This window comes from Ranitomeya imitator, chromosome 7 (genome assembly GCF_032444005.1).
Source record: "Ranitomeya imitator isolate aRanImi1 chromosome 7, aRanImi1.pri, whole genome shotgun sequence".
Lineage (NCBI taxonomy): Eukaryota > Metazoa > Chordata > Amphibia > Anura > Dendrobatidae > Ranitomeya > Ranitomeya imitator.
In genome coordinates, this window is record NC_091288.1 from 154300557 (window position 1) to 154323546 (window position 22990).

A 22990-nucleotide genomic window follows, 5' to 3' on the forward strand; every position below is an offset into this window, starting at 1 on the left:
AAAGAGGAGACTCTTAAAGAAGAAGTTACAGGTCTGTGAGAGCCAGAAATCTTGATTGTTTGCTTCTGACCAAATACTTATTTTCCACCATAATATGCAAATAAAATGTTAAAAAAACAGACAATGTGATTTTCTGGATTTTTTTTTCTCAGTTTGTCTCCCATAGTTGAGGTCTACCTATGATGTAAATTACAGACGCCTCTCATCTTTTTAAGTGGTGGAACTTGCACCTATGCTGACTGACTAAATACTTTTTTGCCCCACTGTAGATAGCAGGCTGCATGGTTGCATGAAGTGACTATACAGCCTGCCATCCAGCAGAGACAATAATAATCTTAATAATAATCTTTATTTTTATATAGCGCTAACATTTTCCGCAGAACTTTACAGTTTGTACACATTATGATCACTGTCCCCGATGGGGCAAACAATCTAAATTCCCTATTAGTAGGTCTTTGGAACACAGGGAGACACGCAAACACAGGGAGAACATACAAACTCCTTGCAGATGTTGTTCTTGGTGGGATTTGAACCCAGCGCTGCAAGACTGAAGTGCCATCCACTGAGCCACCGTGCTGCCACCATGCTGCCCCGACAATGAGCAGCATCTGCTACTGCTGCTCAGAGTCGAGGATCACGGTGAGGCACTGAGCATACGGGACTGGGGAAGTGAGCAGCCATTGATATAGCTCTGAGGAAAAAGGGGTCAGTGGGCTCCATGCCCTGAACAAACAGTCCCACACATGAATCGTGGACCCATTGTGCCACGATCTGGGCTTACATTGGAGGGGCGTCGCTAAACGGCTACCTGGTGTTCGCTAGAGCTCCTGATGATGGATTTAGACTTGAGCTGCAGGTAGCTGCCCGGTACTACTCTTAAGCTGTCCCCGATTCTGCAGTTGCTGACCCCAGGGGTCAGGATCGCTGACATGGACACAGGCTCTGAGTCATTGGCAGGACATGATTCGCACACTGTTCAGACAACATGGGTTATGGATCACCAGACAGGACCGACACCGATTCGGAGTCACTGGCAGGACAGGACAGGATTTGGGCACTGTTCAAACAGCAACGGGTTCTGGGTCTCCGGCAGGATGGAGACAGATTCGGAATCACTAGCAGGACAGGATTCGAATACTGGAACAGGCTCTGACAGTATGGACTATGGAATGCTAACCAGTACAGACCTTTGGTGCTGGTTCACATATTGTTGGAATGGTTACCACTTTGGATACTGCCAGAGCAGTGTCAGGATTCAGGCACTGCAGGGGAAACATAGTAACATAGTTATTAAGGTTGAAGACTTTAAGTCCATCTAGTTCAACCCATAGCTTAACCTAACATGCCCTAACATGTTGATCCAGAGGAAGGCAAAAAAAACCCATGTGGCAAATAGTAAGCTCCACTTTGGGGGAAAACATTCGTTCCCGACTCCACATTCGGCAATCAGACTAGTTCCCTGGATCAACACCCTATCAAGGAATCTAGTGTATATATCCTGTAACATTATACTTTTCAAGAAAGGTATCCAATCCCCTCTTAAATTTAAGTAATGAATCACTCATTACAACATCATAGGGCAGAGAGTTCCATAGTCTCACTGCTCTTACAGTAAAGAACCCGCGTCTGTTATTATGCTTAAACCTTCTTTCCTCCAGACGTAGAGGATGCCCCCTTGTCCCTGTCTCAGGTCTATGATTAAAAAGATCACCAGAAAGGTCTTTGTACTGTCCCCTCATATATTTATACATTAAAATAAGATCACCCCTTAGTCTTCGTTTTTCCAAACTAAATAGCCCCAAGTGTAATAACCTATCTTGGTACTGCAGACCCCTCAGTCCTCTAATAACCTTGGTCGCTCTTCTCTGCACCCGCTCTAGTTCAGCTATGTCTTTCTTATACACCGGAGACCAGAACTGTGCACAGTATTCTAAGTGTGGTCGAACTAGTGACTTGTATAGAGGTAAAATTATGTTCTCCTCATGAGCATCCATGCCTCTTTTAATGCATCCCATTATTTTATTTCCCTTTGTAGCAGCTGCCTGACACTGGCCCATGAACTTCAGGGTTCATGTACTGCAGGTGCAGTGTCAGGGTTCACGTACCGCCAAAGCAGTATCAGGATTCAGTTACTGCAGGTGCGGTGTCAGGGTTCACATACCATTGGATCGGTGTCAGGATTCAGATACTGCAAGTGCAGCTTCAGGGTTTAGGTACTGCAGGTGCAACTTCAAGGCTGGGGTACCGCCAAAGCAGCTTAAGGGTTCTGGACTATGCAACATGAGGTATCGGCAAAGATTCAGACACATACAATACAGGAGAAAGGGACCTGGCAACTCACTAGTTGCACAAGACTACTGAATGAAGAACATTGCTCAGGCACCTCCCACCTCCTACTGGGAAGCGTGCGTTATACACAGTGGCTTGCAAAAGTATTCACCCCTTTGGCTTTTTACCTATTTTGTTACATTAAAACCTGTTTTTATTTTTTTAATTCTATTTGTGTGTGATGTGGTGAAGTGAGAAAAATATAGGCATACATTAAATTTATGGGATCAACAACTAAAAATTGGCGTGTGCATATGTATTCACATTTTGCGATGAAGCCCCTAAAAATTTCTGGTGTAAGCAATAACCTGTCCACCTGTGTGCATTCTAAGTGTCACATGGTCTGTCAGTATATACACACCTTTTCAAAAAGGCCACAGAGGCTACAACACCATTACGCAAGAGGCACCACTAACCAAACAACACCATGAATACAAAGGAGATCTCCAAACAAGTCAGGGACAGAGCTGTAAAGGTACCGTTACACTAAACGACTTACCAACGATCACGACCAGCAATACGACCTGGCCGTGATCGTTGGTAAGTCGTTGTGTGGTCGCTGGAGAGCTGTCACACAGACAGCTCTCTCCAGCGACCAACGATCCGGGGAACGACTTCGGCATCATTGAAACTGTCTTCAACGATGCCGAAGTCCCCGGGTAGCCAGGGTAAACTTCGGGTTACTAAGTGCAGGGCCGCGCTTAGTAACCTGATATTTATCCTGGTTACCATTGTAAAAGTTAAAAAAAAAAACACTACATACTCACATTCCGATGTCTGTCATGTCTCCCGCCGTCAGCTTCCCGCACTGACTGTGTCAGTGCCGGCTGTAAAGCAGAGCACAGCGGTGACGTCACAGTATGTATTGTTTTTTGTTTTTTTAACTTTTACAATGGTAACCAGGGTAAATATCGGGTTACTAAGTGCGGCCCTGCACTTAGTAACCCGATATTTACCCTGGTTACAAGTGAACACATCGCTGGATCGGCGTCACACACGCCGATCCAGCGAGGACAGCGGGTGATCAGCGACCAAAAAAAGGCCCTGATCATTCCCCAGCGACCAACGATCTCCCAGCAGGGGCCTGATCGTTGGTCGCTGTCACACATAACGAGATCGTTAGCGGGATCGTTGCTACGTCACAAAAAGCGTGAAGTTGCAACGATATCGTTAACGATCTCGTTATGTGTGAAGGTACCTTTAGGCCATGTGCACACGTTGCGGTTTTTACTGCGGATCCGCAGCAGTTTTCCATGTGGTGTACAGTGCCATGTTAACCTATGGAAAACAAAAACCGCTGTGCACATGCTGCAGAAAAAACCACGCGGAAATGCTGCGGTTTATTTTCCGCAGCATGTCAATTCTTTGTGCGGAATCCGCAGTGGTTTAACACCTGCTCCATATTAAAAAAAACACAGGTGTAAAACCGCAGTAGAATCCGCACAAAAACCACAGAAAATCCGCGATGAATCCGCAGGAAAAGCGCAGCGATTTTGCCCTGCGGATTTATCAAAATCAGTGCGGAAACATCCGCACACCAGGATGCGGCGTGTGCACATACCCTTAAGGAGTACAAGTGAGGGTTGGGTTATAAAAAAAAATCCCAATCTCTGATGATTTCCCGAAGCACAATTAAATCAATTATCATCAATTGGAAAGAATATGATTCCACAACAAACCTGCCAAGAGAGGGCCATCCACCAAAACTCTCAGCCCAGGCAAGGAGGGCGTTAATCAGAGAGGCAGCACAGAGACCAAAGGTAACCCTGAAGGAGCTGCAGAGTTCCCAAGCAGAGACTGGAGCATCTGTCTATACCATCACAATAAGCCATACACTCCATAGAGCTGGCCTTTATGGAACAGTGGGCAGAAAAAGGTCTTTACTTACAACAATTGTAAGGCTTTTGAGTTTGAGAAAGACATATGGGAGACTCTCCAAATGTATGGAGGAAGGTGCTGTGATCAGATGAAGCCAAAATTGAACATTTTGGCCACCAAGATAAACGCTATTTGTGGTGCCAAACCAAAACAGCTCATCATCCCAAGAACACCATCCCAACAGTGATGGTGTTGGCAGTATCATGCTGTGGGGATGTTTTTCAGCAGCCGGGGTAGGGAAAATGGTCCGAGCGGAGAGGAAGATGGATGGTGCGAAATACATGGATATTCTTAAGCAAAATAGGTTCACCTTCCAACAAGACATTGACCCAAAGCATACTGCTATAGAAACACTCAAGTGATTTAAGAGGAAACATGTAAATGTTTTGGAGTGGCCTAGTCAAAGGCCAGACCTTAATATAATTGAGAATCTGTGGCCAGACTTGAAGATTGCTGTTCAGCACAGGAAACCATTTAACTTGAAGGATTTGGAGCAGTTTTGAAAAAATTGGCAAAAATCCAAGTGGCAAGATGTGGAAAGCTCATAGAGACTTATCCAACGCAACTTGTAGTTATAATTGATGCAAAATGAGGCTCTACAAAGTACTGACTTTAGGGGCTGAATAGTTATGGACTTTAAAGTTTTCATTTATTTTATCCTATTTGTTGTTTGCTTAAAAAAAGAAAAACAAATGTTCACAGTTGTAGGCATGTTCTTTACATAAACTGATGCAAGCCCTCAAAAAATAACAGTGACATTCCAGGTTTCAGGTAGAAAAACATGAAAAATAGCAAGGGGTGAAAACTTTCGCAAGCCACTCTACTTGATGCCTCCCAGCTATTGTATGGGGGCACTTCCAAAGTGAGCACGCTGCCCATTTAATAATTTGAGCCACCAGGAGACATGCATGGCATGCGCAAGCCCAGGGGAACCATGGCAGGTAACAAGGACGCTGCCACACGGCAAGGGCAGTATTTCGATGTCCCTGCTGGGAGAAGGGAGAGGAAATACAAATTATCATTACAAGTTGGACTGGCTCAGTGATCGTACTCAAAGAGGGGTAATAAATGGTTGCACATCCAATTGGAAAAGTCTTTCAACTGGGGTACCACAGGGCTCGGTCCTGGACCCAGTGTTGTTCAACATTTTTATAAATAATCTAGAAAAATAAATTAAAGCTAAACTAATTAAATTTGCAGACAATGCAAAGCTAGGAGGAATAGCTAACACTAGAGAAAGACTGAGAAAGGATTCAAAAGGATTTAGATGAGATTGAACGATGGGTAATACAAGAGAAGATAGTATTCTGCTACAGATGGATCTGGATAAGTTGGAAACTTGGGCTGAAAGGTGGCAGATGAGGTTTAACAATGATAAATGTAAGGTTATACACATGGGAAGAAGGAATCAATATCACCATTACACACTGAACGGGAAACCACTGGGTAAATCTGACAGGGAGAAGGACTTGGGGATCCTAGTTAATGATAAACTTACCTGGAGCAGCCAGTGCCAGGCAGCAGCTGCCAAGGCAAACAGGATCATGGGGTGCATTAAAAGAGGTCTGGATACACATGATGAGAGCATTATACTGCCTCTGTACAAATCCCTAGTTAGACCGCACATGGAGTACTGTGTCCAGTTTTGGGCACCGGTGCTCAGGAAGGATATAATGGAACTAGAGAGAGTACAAAGGAGGGCAACAAAATTAATAAAGGGGATGGGAGAACTACAATACCCAGATAGATTAGCGAAATTAGGATTATTTAGTCTAGAAAAAAGACGACTGAGGGGTGATCTAATAACCATGTATAAGTATATAAGGGGATAATACAAATATCTCGCTGAGGATCTGTTTATACCAAGGAAGGTGACGGGCACAAGGGGGCATTCTTTGCATCTGGAGGATAGAAGGTTTTTCCACCAACATAGAAGAGGATTCTTTACTGTTAGGGCGGTGAGAATCTGGAATTGCTTGCCTGAGGAGGTGGTGATGGCGAACTCAGTCGAGGGGTTCAAGAGAGGCCTGGATGTCTTCCTGGAGCAGAACAATATTGTATCATACAATTATTAGGTTCTGTAGAAGGACGTAGATCTGGGGATTTATTATGATGGAATATAGGCTGAACTCGATGGACAAATGTCTTTTTTCCGCCTTACTAACTATGTTACTATGTTAATGACTAATGTATTTAACAGGGAGAAATGCAAGATCCTACATTGGGGCAAGAAAAACAAAAATTACATCTACAGAATGAGAAGATTAGAACTAAACAACAACATGTCTGAAAAAGAATTGGGTATACTAATAGATCACAACCTGCACATTAGTCAACAGTGTGATGCAGCAGTAAAAAAAGCAAGCACAGTCCTGGGCTGTATTAAGAGAAAAAACAGCAAAACGAGGCAGAGCTTCTTACCTGCCTAGGCCTCTAAACAAATACACTATCAGGATGCAGTGGACCCATGTGGTTAAGATGGAGACTACACAGGTGCAGCATAACCGATGAGGCAGCCACTCTCAAACTACCAAACTAATGGAGGGGGTGGCTGCTTGGCACAATGCTGCACATAAAAGACTTGTATGTGGCGCTGTTCACACAATGGAGATGCACAGCATCCAGGCAAGCCTAGTAGTGACACCCTTCAATTAGATCAGGCGGGCCTGCCCAGCGCTATCCAAATGCACCCCATGTGAACAGACACCACAGTTTACAAGACAAAAATGGGCCCAACTGCACCCCGAAAAAAAGTGCAAAAAACACAAAAAAATATAAAAAAATTTTGTGAGGTATTAATTTATACTTTGGCCAAAATACGCAAGCTCGTAACCCGCGTCAAGGGTCCCCACGCTTACGAGTCCTAATTCTAAACAGCAAGAGCACAAGAAGAGGATTCAGAGATCCTCCAAAAAATAGAAAAAACAGCAAAACGAGGCAGAGCTTCTTACCTGCCTAGGCCTCTAAACAAATGCACTATCAGGATGCAGTGGACCCATGTGGTTAAGATGGAGGTAAGAAGTCTTTTATGTGCAGCATTGTGCCAAGCAGCCACCCCCTCCATTAGTTTGGTAGGTTGAGAGTGGCTGCCTCATCAGTTATGCTGCACCTGTGTAGTCTCCATCTTAACCACATGGGTCCACTGCATCCTGATAGTGTATTTGTTTAGAGGCCTAGGCAGGTAAGAAGCTCTGCCTCGTTTTGCTTGTTTTTCTATTTTTTGGAGGATCTCTGAATCCTCTTCTTGTGCTCTTGCTGTTTAGAACTGTATTAAGAGAAGCATAGAGTCTAGAGCAAGTGAAGTAATTATCCTCCTCTACTCCTCCTTGGCCAGACTTCATCTGGAATACTGTGTACAATTCTGGGCACCACATTTTTATAAAGACATCGAAAAGCTGCATCAATTTCAGAGTAGAGCTACCAAGATGGTGAGTGGACCGCAAACTATGTCCTACAAGGAACAATTAAAGGATCTGGGAATGTTTAGCTTTCTTAAAAGAAGGCTAAGAGGAGACTTAATAGCTGTCTACAAATATCTGAAGGGATGTCACAGTGTAGACGGATCATCAGTATTCTTATTTGCACATGGAAACATGAGAAGCAATGGAATTAAACTGAAAAGGAGAATATACAGATTAGATATTAGAAAAAAAAATTAACAGTGAAGGTGATCCTTGAGTGGAACAGGCTGCCACGAGAGGTGGTGAGTTCTCCTTCAATGGTAGTTTTCAAACAGAGGCTGGACAGACATCTATCTGAGATGGTTTAGTGAATCCTGCATTAATCACAAATTTGTACACGATGACCCTGGATGTCCCTTCCAATTCTGACATTCTATGATTCTTTGACTGCGGAATGAATCCAAAGCAGCCATCAGTTATTCAACTCCTCTGGGAACTCCTTCACGACTGTTGGAAAGCCATTCGAGGTGACTACCTGACAAAGTTTTTGAGAAAACACCACAATGGTGTAAAGCTATTATTAAAAGAAAGGGGGCTACTTTGCGAAATCTAAAATTGATCACATGTTCTAGTTTTTTTCCCTCCATACGTGTTCTTTTGTGGTTTTGCTGCCTTCATCCTGAATCTGCAATGTGTACATTCCAATCCAGTTCAAAGAAAAATATACCTTTCTGCAATAATCAGCCTGGCTCTAATTCATGCTGTTAGTGGTTTGGGCAGCATGAAATCAGTGACAGGTTCCCTTTAATTATTTAGGCAATATAAATATTATGCAACAAATCCAACATATAACTTTACCATAACTAACTATTACTAGGTAAATAAGGAGTTAATTTTTCAATTTCCAAAATCTTTACTCTCCATTTTACTTTATACTACCTTCTTGGACATCTGACCCCAACTGTGACATAGCTATGCCTTTGTCTCACCCCTCTGCTTATGACGTACCCTCCTGGCTTTCAACCACGGATTCCTTGACTTCCCCACTTAACGGCTTGTCTGCATACATGGATTGGCCAATTTATGCGCTAAGGATCTTAATTTTTTCCCTATATTCTAGGGCAGTAATGCAATTCCAATTTCATATATTTCATGTTTACATGCTATAGTGTTACAGAATGCTACTTTATTTGTTAGCTGTCCTTGAGTAGTGACTAGCGTCACTGTCTTGTTACAAGCAATTTAATTTTTCTTTTGCTTTGCTTCCAAATATAATTTGTGGTTATGTTTTATGTATGCTTTGTGGTTCGATTTTATTTTTTATTTGTAACTTTGTCTTCACTACCTTTTTGAATGATCACTCTAAGGCCAGCCTCACACTACCGTGTTTTACGGGCGTAAGAGAGGTGCTGAAAATACGGATTGCATACGGTACAATAATTCTCTATGCCCCAGCTCCTATCAGCCGTATTTTACTGATCCGTATTATACAGTCTTCTACGGCCGTAGAAAATCGCAGCATGCTGCGTTTGTCACCGTATTGCGCAAAAAATACGCCAATGAAAGTCTATGGGGGCCAGAAAAATACGGATTACACACAGACCAGCAGTGTGACTTGCGAGAAATACGCAGCGGTGTTCTATAGAAAAGCCGGCAATTCAGTGCGGTGTACAGTAAAATCACACTGACAGCTTACAATAGAATAGGTAGAATAAATGTGTACACATAGAATAGGTATATATACTGTGTATATATATATATATATATATATATATATATATATATATGTCATTGAGACACATATATGTATATATATTAATATTTCATACAGCGCTAGATAGCTTTAAAGCCGATAATTCAATTGCCGGCTTTTGCTATCTCCTTCCTAAACACGACATGATATGAGACATGGTTTACATACAGTAAACCATCTCATATCCCCATTTTTTGCATATTCCACACTACTAATGTTAGTAGTGTGTATGTGCAAAATTTGGGTGCTCTAGCTATTAAATTAATGGGTTAAATGGCGGAAAAAATTGGCGTGGGCTCCCGCACAATTTTCTCCGACAGAGTAGTAAAGCCAGTGACTGAGGGCAGATATTAATAGCCTGGAGAGGGTCCACGGTTATTGGCCCCCCCCTGGCTAAAAACATCTGCCCCCAACCACCCCAGAAAAGGCAGATCTGGAAGATGCACCTATTCTGGCACTTGGCCACTCTTTTCCCAGTCCCGTGTAGCGGTGGGATATGGGGTAATGAAGGGTTAATGTCACCTTGCTATTGTAAGGTGACATTAAACCAGATTAATAATGGAGAGGCGTCAATTCTGACACCTATCCATTATTAATCCAATTGTATGAAAGGGTTAAAAAAACACACACACATTATTAAAAAGTATTTTAATGAAATAAACACAGGTTGTTTTAATATTTTATTGCTCTCTCAATCCACCTGAAGACCCTCACTATGTAACAAAGGAAAAATAAAAAAAAAACAACAATATACATACCTTCTGTTGATCTGTAACGTACCACGATGTAAATCCTAAAGACCCAAAAAAAAGGAATGGACACCAGAGCTAAAAAGTAACAATTTTATTGAAAGACCATTAAAAAATTACATAAATACTGTAAATAGAAATCAGAATAAAAAAGATGCAATGAAAAAACGGAAAGGCGACACTAGTGCCACACACGGACGTTATACTAAGTCAAAGAGCAAGAAAGTATCCATAATACTCCTACCACGGGTGTATCTATATATACACAGAAATAACGTTTCAGCAATAATGAAAGTAGTGTAACATGCATATAAACAGTAATAGCACATGGACAACCGGGCAGTATGGAACCAGTAGTAAGAAAACACTTGCTCTCAGATAATAAACGGATGCAGGGAGATGCTAAATATATATAAGAATACAGCTAAAGTGCCTAGTGCAGATACAATATGGCAGGGTACCCCATATAACTATGCTGCCCTCAGTGCATGGGCACAACTATTAAGGAGGGAGGACTCCCTTTCTACACACGGCCGCAGGTTGGTACTTTTTTTGTGCCTCTTACTATTACTTAGAAAGCATTAGCATGGCTCTTACCCACCTATGTATATGGGATCTTCCCTTAATAGTTGTGCCCATGCACTGAGGGCAGCATAGTTATATGGGGTACCCTGCCATATTGTATCTGCACTAGGCACTTTAGCTGTATTCTTATATATATTTAGCATCTCCCTGCATCCGTTTATTATCTGAGAGCAAGTGTTTTCTTACTACTGGTTCCATACTGCCCGGTTGTCCATGTGCTATTACTGTTTATATGCATGTTACACTACTTTCATTATTGCTGAAACGTTATTTCTGTGTATATATAGATACACCCGTGGTAGGAGTATTATGGATACTTTCTTGCTCTTTGACTTAGTATAACGTCCGTGTGTGGCACTAGTGTCGCCTTTCCGTTTTTTCATTGCATCTTTTTTATTCTGATTTCTATTTACAGTATTTATGTAATTTTTTAATGGTCTTTCAATAAAATTACTTTTTAGCTCTGGTATCCATTCCTTTTATTTTTGGGTCTTTATGATATTTATGATGGCGGAGCATTTACCCTCGGTGCCCTCTTTATAGGTTTACACGATGTAAATCCATCTGAAGGGGTTAATTTTTTTTTTACAGGCAGGAGCTCTGCTATAATGCAGCTGTGCTCGTGCCTGTAAAACCCCAGCGAATGAATGGAAAGTAGGTCAATGACCTGTAGTTACCTTCATTCACGGTGATGCGCCCTCTGCTGGTTGTCCTCATATGACCTCGAGCGTGGGAACTTTTCAGAATATTTTCCCAGTCTTGCTTGCTGCAAACTCCACTCTGATACTGACACACCCAAACCCTTCACTGCAGGGATTTTAAACTAGAATCTGTGGCCTTTGCCACATGGAATACCTGGACCGGGACTGCAGGATGGTAATCATGCAGTCTGTTTCAAAACACCAAAAACCAGAGCAGGTTTTCCCTAAATCTGCCCTGGACTCTAGCATGTCCAAGACCTATACGTATTTGTATTCTGCATTGCAATCACAGCTACGCCTGTGACTGCAATGCACTCTGAAACTGGAATCTGTAGCCTTAAGCCACCTGTAAGACCCAACCTGGAGGTAAAAGACTGGCCCCATTTCTTACTTGCGGTCTGTTTTCAAAATAGAAGCCCATACTGGCTTTTCCTGAACAATCTCAGGCCAAATAGCTTGACCATGTCCAACTTACTTTTATTTTGCCCTGTGACTCACAGGCATCCTGCTGTGACCACAAGGCACTCCAGCGGGTCTAATAGGGCTCTGTCCACATCCTGGGGGGAACACATAGTGACCCCTACATGTGACACCAGCCACTGTCTCACAGGCACTTAATCTTACACTACAAATATCCAAGATTGACAATAGGGGGGCATAAGGAGGAAAGGTACAGTGATACATGATACAATTCTATTATATACAGTATTACATTTTTGAATTAATATGGATCGCCCCCGTAGGGCAGTGGGGTACTCGGTACCGGGTCCTTTGGTTCTCAAGGGGAATGTCACGGTGGCTGACCCGGTCCGTGGCCCTAGGGACGTCCGTTGATAAAAGGGGGAAAGGTCTTTAAAGGGATAATGTTCGTGATGCCACCTGTGGTATTCGGTCAGGGTGACCAATGCTGCTTAGGGGTCCGCTGGGGTGATGTTATGGCAGCTAGATGGTATACCTTCCCACAGGTGAAGTATGTCCCCAGGGCTTCCCAGTGTGTAGATGGTGGATGGTGACAGGCGCAGTGAAGAACGAGGACACAAGGTTACAGTCTCTTTACCTTTTTACTGAAGGATTCAGCATCCACCGTCCAGAGCACCAGATCACAGGGCAGGCAGAGTCCGGCCGGTTTGGAGGCAAATCCAGAGTCCCCTTATCCAGGTGGAAATCAGTAGCCTTCCTCTAGCGCATGGATGTTGTAGTACCTTACTACTGAGCCTCTCATAAGGTCCTCATAAGATGGTGGATGGTGAAAGGCGCAGTGAAGAACGAGGACACAAGGTTGCAGTCTCTTTACCTTTTTACTGAAGGCTTCAGCGTCCACAGTCCAGAGCACCAGATCACGGGGCAGGCAGAGTCCGGCCGGTCTGAAGGCAAATCCAGAGTCCCCTTATCCAGGTGGAAATCCGTAGCCTTCCTCTAGTGCCTGAGTGTTGTAGTCCCTTCCTGCTGTGCTTCTCGGTAAGGTCCTCATAACTGTTGTAGATGTTCTAGATGTTATGTCTTTCTCTCTGTCCCCAGATAGATAGGAACAACCCCTATGACTGGTGGCCTGAGGCTTTTTACAGGGACTCTAGCACGCCCCAGCCCCCACAAGTTGCTACCGTGCCTCCTGGGTATAGGTCGGCAGGTAACGTGGAATTAGCTGTCCTGCCGGTCTCTGAAGCAACTGAACAAGGATAATGGTGTGCACTCTGGTCAAGGACACGGAGGTGCTGGTAAAACAGACCGTGTGGTCAAGTCAATAGTAGAAGAAAAAATACCGCACACTCGAAACTGGTATGATGCAAAAAGGTATATGCCAGATTTATTCACTGAATAAATCTGGCATATACCTTTTTGCATCATACCAGTTTCGAGTGTGCGGTATTTTTTCTTCTACTACTGGTCTCTGAAGCAAGGCATAGAGACTGTTGCTCCCTCGGTGTTCCGGCTACCGGATTCTGCGCCTCAGAAGGAGGCAACCTGTATAGGGCAGAACTCCTTCTGGTTTCCTCTCCTTTTGCTATGACTTTGTTTCTCACTCTCTACAATACAATTCGCTGTTCGTGTCTCTTTCTTAGGATCCTGCGCACTTGGGGCAGGCGCAGCTCCGTGGCCTTCTGTCTAGGCCTTTGACAGGATCCCACCCCTGTCAGGGACCACTTTGTTGGCAACTGCTAGATGTTCCTACTCCTCTCTATCTGCCTGACAGGAACTGACTGAGTGAAGCCCAGCCAGCTTCTGACTAACTTCCTATCCAGACCACCAGTTTTACCTAATTGTAAGGGGTGCCCTAATAAAGAGGAGTATAGCTCCCCCTGGTGGACTGGAGTGTGAAGTGTGTTGCATGGTTTGTGATACCTGGTAAAGTGATCTCCTTTATTGCCTTCAAACGCAACATCACTCCCCCCTAGAGGAGAATGATATTACTGCAACGACCAGGACCCTAAATTAGCATACTAAGTGGTTCATAATGAAGAAGGAATGTATTGTGCACTTTCAAAAATACTTGGTCATTACAGAAAATAAAGACTGGAATGATTTCAATATTATTTATTTTCTTATTCTTTAGAATATTACAAAATGGATAACGAAAATGATATATTAAAAAATGAGGAAAATGAACTGTGGGAGAATATTGAAACCAATAGGAATATGCTCAGCCGCTACATAAATCCTGCAAAGTTAACACCTTATTTACGGCAATGTAAGGTAATTGATGAACAGGATGAGGAAGAAGTTCTCAACTCTATGCTATTGTTATCAAGGACCACCCGATCAGGTAAGGCATGTTCAAATATTTGTTAAAAATATACAGACCTCTGCTGGATGAAAAGTGTTCTTCTTTGAGGGTGGTCTTTTCAAACAACATGGTCATTATGTATTATATAATGGAATGGAATTTAAATCATATAAAACCATCATTTTTTCAAACAACTGAAGAACCTGGGTAGGAACTGCAATCCTCCCTTTTCCCGAAAGGGATTGACTGATGGGACCAGCACTGATCGGTAGAATGGACTTTTAGACTCGTTAAAATGGGTCATTTATGCGCATGCTAGACCGCCACTACATTTATTTCCTTATTGGGCTGCTGAGGATTGCATTTAGTTTTATCTGGCAGCTCTTTAGAAAATTAATTGAGTGGTGGTCTGACATCCGCAGTGCCACTACATTTTATAACGGGTGATAAAAACTCTTCAAATTCATAATGTACAACCAGTTATGTTTGATAACCTGCACAATAGACCCTGTCCTCTGGAATCCTTAGCTATTAGGAACAATGAGGTCTATTTTACTCATATTCTTTGAAACTTAATTTTTCTAGATTTTGTGAGATAGCAGTAATGAATATCAGAATGTACCATAATGCAAATAATCAAAATCGACGATATACATACAGCAATGGCAACAGTTCCATGGCTTATACACAGCGCTCAGACTGTAGTCCACACCATACCATACAACATTTATTCTATTTAATACATCCACAGGATCTCTTTTATTGAGGCTCATTTGTGAGGGTACATTCCCACGGTCAGTAAATGCTGCGTACATCCGCAGCGTCCACGCAGCAGGGTCCAGATGTTACTGCATAGTGGATGGGATTTCAAGAAATCCCATGCCCACTATATGTGCATCGGCGCCCTCGGCATATCTGCGGGAACGGACATGCGGCACATCCTTCCAGACTGCAGCATGTCAATTTATCTTGCGGAGACCCGAGTCTCCGCAAAATAGATGTCACCCGTACGTACAATGTATTGAATGCGGCGATTCCGCACGGTTCAATGAACACATGTGGATTCCCCTGCGTACAAAAACCAGCAGCGCTTTGGAGACAGCGGACATGTGCTGCGTCCAAAGCGCTGCCTAAACTGAACGTTTGCACATACATACAGTATTTATGTGGCAATCTTCACTTTGTCCTCATAAAAAACAACAGATTTTATTTGTCACATTTTATTTCTTTATAAATGTCACAAATAATATGTTAGCCCAACTGTTATATTAGGCAGGGAAAAACGAGTGTTATATGTATAAAAATGGTCTAATGTCTTTGAGGCAAACTGGTAACTGACGTAACATGAGGAATTTCATGTCATATTTCTATTTGAAGGGCGGCTCCTGGATATTCTTCATACAAAAGGACAACGAGGGTATATTGTATTCTTGGAAAGTCTTGAATTTTACTACCCTGAACTCTATAAGTTAGTTACTGGAAAAGAGCCCACAAGACGATTCTCCACAATAGTTGGTAAGTGAGAGATATTTGTAACCGGAATCTAGAAGGCTTTAATCCTAAAATTAAAATGGTGTCACATATTGGATAATTTTTGATAGGACCTGCTCAATCTAAGGGTGTGTTCACATTGGGTATTTTTGCTGCTTTTTTTCTGTAGCAAAACCTGATTTCTTGGCAGGAAAGAAGTTGCTGCAAAAACCCATGATTTGGTGCATTTTTTGTTGCGGTTCTGGTGCGTTTTTTTCAGGCGTTTTGGGGGTCTAACTTGTGTCTTTTTGTGTATGCTAATAAAGTTGAGTGCTCCCAGAGAAAAAAAAACTACTTCCTGTATAACCATACCTCTATACCCTTTGAAAAGCTGGTAATTCATCTGCCGCGTACAGTAAAATCACATAGTAACAGGTTAGAATAGATATGTACACATAGAATACATAGATATATAGATGTCAGTGACACACGGATATATATGTTTATATATTACATAGATAAATAGAAGAAGAGCCTGCAATTCAGCAGCAGTGTACAGTGACATCACAGCAGGACCCGACAGCATAGAATAGATGGATTATACAGTAAATACATATAGAATACATAGATATATAGATGTCAGTGACACATATAATTAGTACAGTGTGTGCAGCTTAGGCTTCTTTCACACTTCCGTCGGTACGGGGCAGTCGCTAAGCGTCGGCGCAATGTACCAACAGACGTTGTGCAAATTCTGCACATCGTGGGCAGCGGACGCAGTGTTTCAACACGTCCGCTGCCCACTGTAAAGTCCCAAGGAGGAGGGGGCGGAGTTCCGCCCGCGCATGCACGGTAGGAAATGCAGGACACAACATACGAAATAACGTTCCCTTGAACGTTTTTTCGATACGACGGCCCGCCAAATACCGACGCATCCAGTGCACGACGTATGGAACGTGTGTCCATACATCGCGATGCGTCAGTAATACAAGTCTATGGGCAACTTTGCAGGATGCGGTTTTTCCACAGAACGACCAATTGCGACGGCCTCTAAACGACGGAAGTGTGAAAGAGGCCTTACTGTACATGTATTTAATTATTAAAAGATAATTTTTCTGAAAAAAGTGACGTGGGCTCCCATGTAAATTTCTTAACCAGCAGAGGGAAAGACGGCAGCTTGGGGCAGATGTTTATAGCCTGAGAAGGAGGTGATACCCATGGAGCTTCCCAGGATATTAATATCCGCTCACAGCTGTATACTTAGCCTTCTCTGACTATTTACATGGGGACCCAAAAATAAAATGACGATTCCTCTGACGCTGCACAGTAGGAGGAAGGCAGAGGGAGATGAGGGAGAGACGCAGATAAGTACTGTGCATGCCCAGGAATCCCAGCCCCGCAGTGTGAATAAATCAGAAGAGACTGCGGGGCGGGATCTCGGGACGCGTTTCCAAGCAGGCGCAATAAGCAAGACATCAACTGATCTTAGGGGACGGGCAGCGCTAACTGCGCATGCCCAAGGCCTAAGATGACAGTGCAGGCGCCGCAACAATTGAATAATGCTGAGGAGGTGGCACCCGGCGCGCAGAGGCCATGAGTGACGGCTGTGGTGCGTCTGTATTAGGGGGGAAAAACCTGCCACCAGGACGATTTCAAGGTATGAGGGACAGATTTCATAAACGATTATTGCAGTAGTGCCAGCAACAAGAACTAAAAGAGCCACCTTGTCAGAATACAGCATCAGTGCTGCACAAGGGGGCTCTTTTAGTTACAAACACCTTCGGGGGGGTGACAAGTTCCCTTTAAATACATTTGCTTGGCGCCTCCAGGCATAGTGTCATGGGGTTGCCATGACAGAAAGGAGCCAGAAGACTACGCCGCCTGATTTCTCTTTCTCCTCCACTGACTAGAAGCACTTCACCTTCATATTAAATAGTGCAGGTTTCTTCTACCAGTGCAGGGGTTAATCTGCCTTAAAGGGGTATTCCCATCTCCAATATCCTATCACAATATGTTGCAGGTGTAATAATAATATTAGCACATACCTCCAATTAGAAATGTAGTATAGTTTTTTATTTGCTATGCCTCTTTCCTCATATGCAGGCATTGCAAGGCCTTGGGTATCCATGGTTATGACAACTAGCAACTAGCTGTCACTTTATCAGTGGATGTGACCATGGATACCTAAGATCCTGCAATGCCTGCACATGAGGAAAGAGACAGAGTGAATCAGAAAAACTATGCTACATTTCTAATTAGAGGTATTTGCTAATTTTATTATTACACATATAGTTAATTAGGTATATTGTGATATTGTTTGGGAACTAAATTATGTGGCAAATATATAGCAGTATTTTCTGGCCATTTAAGGGAATTTTTTTTTGACATTGCATATTATATGAACATTATGTGATGGTATTACGTTAAATATAAATGACAATGTAATCTTGACACTATATAGCTGTGTTATGTGTCTGTAGATAAGTGTTTTAATTTTAGAATCATAGAATGGTAGAGTTGGAAGGGACCTCCTGGGTCATCTGGTCCAACCCCATGCTCAAAGCAGGATTCACTAAATCATCCCAGACAGGTGTCTGTCCAGCCTCTGTTTGAAAACTTCCATTGAAGGAGCACTCACCACCTCTCGTGGCAGCCTGTTCCACTCATTGATCACCCTAACTGTCAAAAAAAAATTTCTAATATCTTATCTGTGTCTCCTCCCATTCAGTTTCATCCCTTTGCTTCTAGTCTTTCCTTGTGCAAATGAGAATAAAGATGATCCTTCTACAATGTGACAGCCCTTGAGATATTTGTAGACAGCTATTAAGTCTCCTCTCAGTCTTCTTTTTGCAAGCTAAACATTCCCAAATCCTGTAACTGTTGCTCATAGGACATGGTTTGCAGACCGGTCACCATTCTGGTCGCTCTTCTCTGAACTTGCTCCAGTTTGTTGATGTCTTTTTTAAAATGTGGTGCTCAAAACTGGACACAGTATTCCAGATGAGGTCTGACCAAAGAGGAGTAGAGGGCAATAATGACTTCACGTGATCTAGACTGTATGCTTCTGTTAATACATCCCAGAATTGCATTTGCATTTTTGTTCAGTTTATGATCTATTAGTATACCCAAGTCTTTTTCACATGTGCTGTTGCTTAGCCCTATTTCTCCCATTCTGTATATGCTTTTTAAATTTTTATTGCCCAGATGTAGTACTTTGCATTTTTCCTTGTTTAACCCCTTCCCGACCCATGACGCCACGTAGGTGTCATGAAAGTCGGTGCCATTCCGACCCATGACGCCTATGCGGCGTCATGGAAAGATCGCGTCCCTGCAGATCGGGTGAAAGGGTTAACTCCCATTTCACCCGATCTGCAGGGACAGGGGGAGTGGTAGTTTAGCCCAGGGGGGGTGGCTTCACCCCCTCGTGGCTACGATCGCTCTGATTGGCTGTTGAAAGTGAAACTGCCAATCAGAGCGATTTGTAATATTTCACCCATTATAACGGGTGAAATATTACAATCCAGCCATGGCCGATGCTGAAATATCATCGGCCATGGCTGGAAATACTAGTGTGCCCCCACCCCACCCCACCGATCGCCCCCCCAGCCCTCCGATCTGGCCGGTACACTGCTCCGGCTCCCCTCCGTCCAGTGCTCCGCTCCCCCCCGTGCTCTTGTCCGCTCCCCCCGTGCTCCAATCACCCCCCCGTGCTCCAATCACCCCCCCTGCACTCCGATCCACCCCCCCCGGTGCTCCGTTCCACCCCCCCGTGCTCCATTCCAGCCCCCCCGTGCTCCGTTCCACGCCCCCCGTGCTCCGTTCCACCCCTCCCGCACTCCGATTCCCCCCCCGTGCTCCGATCCCCCCCCCCGTGGTCCCCCCCCACCCCATCATACTTACCGATCCAGCCGGGGTCCCGTCCGTCTTCTCCCTGGGCGCCGCCATCTTCCAAAATGGCGGGCGCATGCGCAGTGCGCCCGCCGAATCTGCCGGCCGGCAGATTCGTTCCAAAGTGCATTTTGATCACTGAGATATAATCTATCTCAGTGATCAAAATAAAAAAAATAATAAATGACCCCCCCCCTTTGTCACCCCCATAGGTAGGGACAATAAAAAAATAAAGAAATTTTTTTTTTTCCACTAATGTTAGAATAGGGTTAGGGTTAGGGTTAGGGGTAGGGTTAGGGCTAGGGGTAGGGTTAGGGCTAGGGGTAGGGTTAGGGTTAGGGCTAGGGGTAGGGGTAGGGTTAGGGCTAGGGTTAGGGTTTCGGTATGTGCACACGTATTCTGGTCCTCTGCGGATTTTTCCGCTGCGGATTTGATAAATCCGCAGTGCTAAACCGCTGCGGATTTATGGCGGATTTACCGCGGTTTTTCTGCGCATTTCACTGCGGTTTTACAACTGCGATTTTCTATTTGAGCAGTTGTAAAACCGCTGCGGAATCCGCAGAAAGAAGTGACATGCTGCGGAATGTAAACCGCTGCGTTTCCGTGCAGTTTTTCCGCAGCATGGGCACAGCGATTTTTGTTTCCCGTAGGTTTACATTGAACTGTAAACTCATGGGAAACTGCTGCGGATCCGCAGCGTTTTCCGCAGCGTGTGCACATACCTTTAGAATTAGGCTATGTGCACACGGTGCGGATTTGGCTGCGGATTCGCAGCAGTGTTCCATCAGGTTTACAGTACCATGTAAACATATGGAAACCAAATCCGCTGTGCCCATGGTGCAGAAAATACCACGCGGAAACGCTGCGTTGTATTTTCCGCAGCATGTCAATTCTTTGTGCGGATTCCGCAGCGTTTTACACCTGTTCCTCAATAGGAATCCGCAGGTGAAATCCGCACAAAAAACACTGGAAATCCGCGGAAAATCCGCAGGTAAAACGCAGTGCCTTTTACCCGCGGATTTTTCAAAAATGGTGCGAAAATATCTCACACGAATCCGCAACGTGGGCACATAGCCTTAGGGTTAGGGTTGGAATTAGGGTTGTGGTTATGGTTAGGGGTGTGTTGGGGTTAGGGTTGTGGTTAGGGGTGTGTTGCGGTTAGGGTTGTGTTTAGGGTTATGGCTACAGTTGGGATTAGGGTTAGGGGTGTGTTGGGGTTAGTGTTGGAGGTAGAATTGAGGGGTTACCACTGTTTAGGCACATCAGGGGTCTCCAAACGCAACATGGCGCCACCATTGATTCCAGCCAATCTCGTATTCAAAAAGTCAAATGGTGCTCCCTCACTTCCGAGCCCTGACGTGTGCCCAAACAGTGGTTTACCCCCACATATGGGGTACCAGCATACTCAGGACAAACTGCGCAACAATTACTGGGGTCCAATTTCTCCTGTTACCCTTGTGAATCAAAAAAAATGCTTGCTAAAACATAATTTTTGAGGAAAGAAAAATGATTTTTTATTTTCACGGCTCTGCGTTGTAAACGTCTGTGAAGCACTTGGGGGTTCAAAGTGCTCACCACATATCTAGATAAGTTCCTTGGGGGGTCTAATTTCTAAAATGGGGTCACTTGTGGGGGTTTCTACTGTTTAGGCACACCAGGGGCTCTGCAAACGCAACGTGACACCCGCAGACCATTCCATCAAAGTCTGCATTTCAAAAGTCACTACTTCCCTTCTGAGCCCCGACGTGTGCCCAAACAGTGGTTTACCCCCACTCATGGGGTATCAGCATACTCAGGAGAAACTGGACAACAACTTTTGGGGTCCAATTTCTCCTGTAACCCTTGGGAAAATAAAAAATTCTGGGCTAAATAATTATTTTTGAGGAAAGAAAACGTATTTATTATTTTCACGGCTCTGCATTATAAACTTCTATGAAGCACTTGGGGGTTCAAAGTGCTCACCACACATCTAGATAAGTTCCTTTCGGGGTCTAGTTTCCAAAATGGGGTCACTTGTGGGGGGTTTCTACTGTTTAGGCACATCAGGGGCTCTGCAAACGCAACGTGACGCCCGCAGAGCATTCCATCAAAGTCTGCATTTCAAAACGTCACTACTTCAATTCCAAGCCCCGGCATGTGCCCAAACAGTAGTTTACCCCCACATATGGGGTATCACCATACTCAGGAGAAACTGGACAACAAATATTGGGGTCAAATTTCTCCTGTTACCCTTGGGAAAATTAAAAAATTCTGGGCTAAATAATTATTTTTGAGGAAAGAAAACGTATTTATTATTTTCACGGCTCTGCATTATAAACTTCTATGAAGCGCTTGGGGGTTCAAAGTGCTCACCACACATCTAGATAAGTTCCTTTCGGGGTCTAGTTTCCAAAATGCGGTCACTTGTGGGGGGTTTTTACTGGTAAGCCACATCAGGGGCTCTGCAAACGCAACGTGACGCCCACAGAGCATTCCATCAAAGTCTGCATTTCAAAACGTCACTACTTCACTTCCGAGCCTCGGCATGTGCCCAAACAGTGGTTTACCCCCACATATGGGGTATCAGCGTACTCAGGAGAAACTGGACAACAACTTTTGGGGTCCAGTTTCTTCTGTAACCCTTGGGAAAATAAAAAATTCTGGGCTAAATAATTATTTTTGAGGAAAGAAAACGTATTTATTATTTTCACGGCTCTGCATTATAAACTTCTATGAAGCACTTGGGGGTTCAAAGTGCTCACCACACATCTAGATAAGTTCCTTTGGGGGTCTAGTTTCCAAAATGGGGTCACTTGTGGGGGGTTTCTACTGTTAAGCCACATCAGGGGCTCTGCAAACGCAACGTGACGCCCACAGAGCATTCCATCAAAGTCTGCATTTCAAAACGTCACTACTTCACTTCCGAGCCCCGGCATGTGCCCAAACAGTGGTTTAACCCCACATATGGGGTATCAGCGTACTCAGGAGAAACTGGACAACAACTTTTGGGGTCAAATTTCTCCTGTTACCCTTGGGAAAATAAAAAATTGCAGGCTAAAAGATCATTTTTGAGAAAATAATTTTTTTTTTTTATTTTCATGGCTCTGCGTTATAAACTTCTGTGAAGCACTTGGGGGTTCAAAGTCCTCACCACACATCTAGATTAGTTCCTTTGGGGGTCTAGTTTCCAAAATGGTGTCATTTCTGGGGGATCTCCAATGTTTAGGCACACAGGGGCTCTCCAAACGTGACATGGTGTCCGCTAATGATTGGAGCTAATTTTCCATTTAAAAAGCCAAATGGCGTGCCATCCCTTCCGAGCCCTGCCGTGCGCCCAAACAGTGGTTTACCCCCACATATTGGGTATCTGCGTACTCAGGACAAACAGGACAACAATATTTGGGGTCCAATTTCTCCTATTATCCTTGGCAAAATAGGAAATTCCAGGCTAAAAAATCATTTTTGAGGAAAGAAAAATTATTTTTTATTTTCATGGCTCTGCGTTATAAACTTCTGTGAAGCACCTGGGGGTTTAA

General features: G+C 43.8%; 1 protein-coding gene across 1 annotated transcript in view; it reads left to right on the forward strand.

The window, feature by feature from the left end:
• CARD11 (caspase recruitment domain family member 11) overlaps positions 1-22990 on the forward strand; it is a 214293-nt gene that overhangs the window by 56614 nt on the left and 134689 nt on the right. Inside the window, exons 2-3 of the mRNA XM_069733924.1 lie at positions 13947-14156; positions 15495-15632. Coding sequence (XP_069590025.1) covers positions 13958-14156; positions 15495-15632 — 337 coding nt within the window. The 5' untranslated portion in view covers positions 13947-13957. The remainder of the gene's footprint in view (positions 1-13946; positions 14157-15494; positions 15633-22990) is intronic.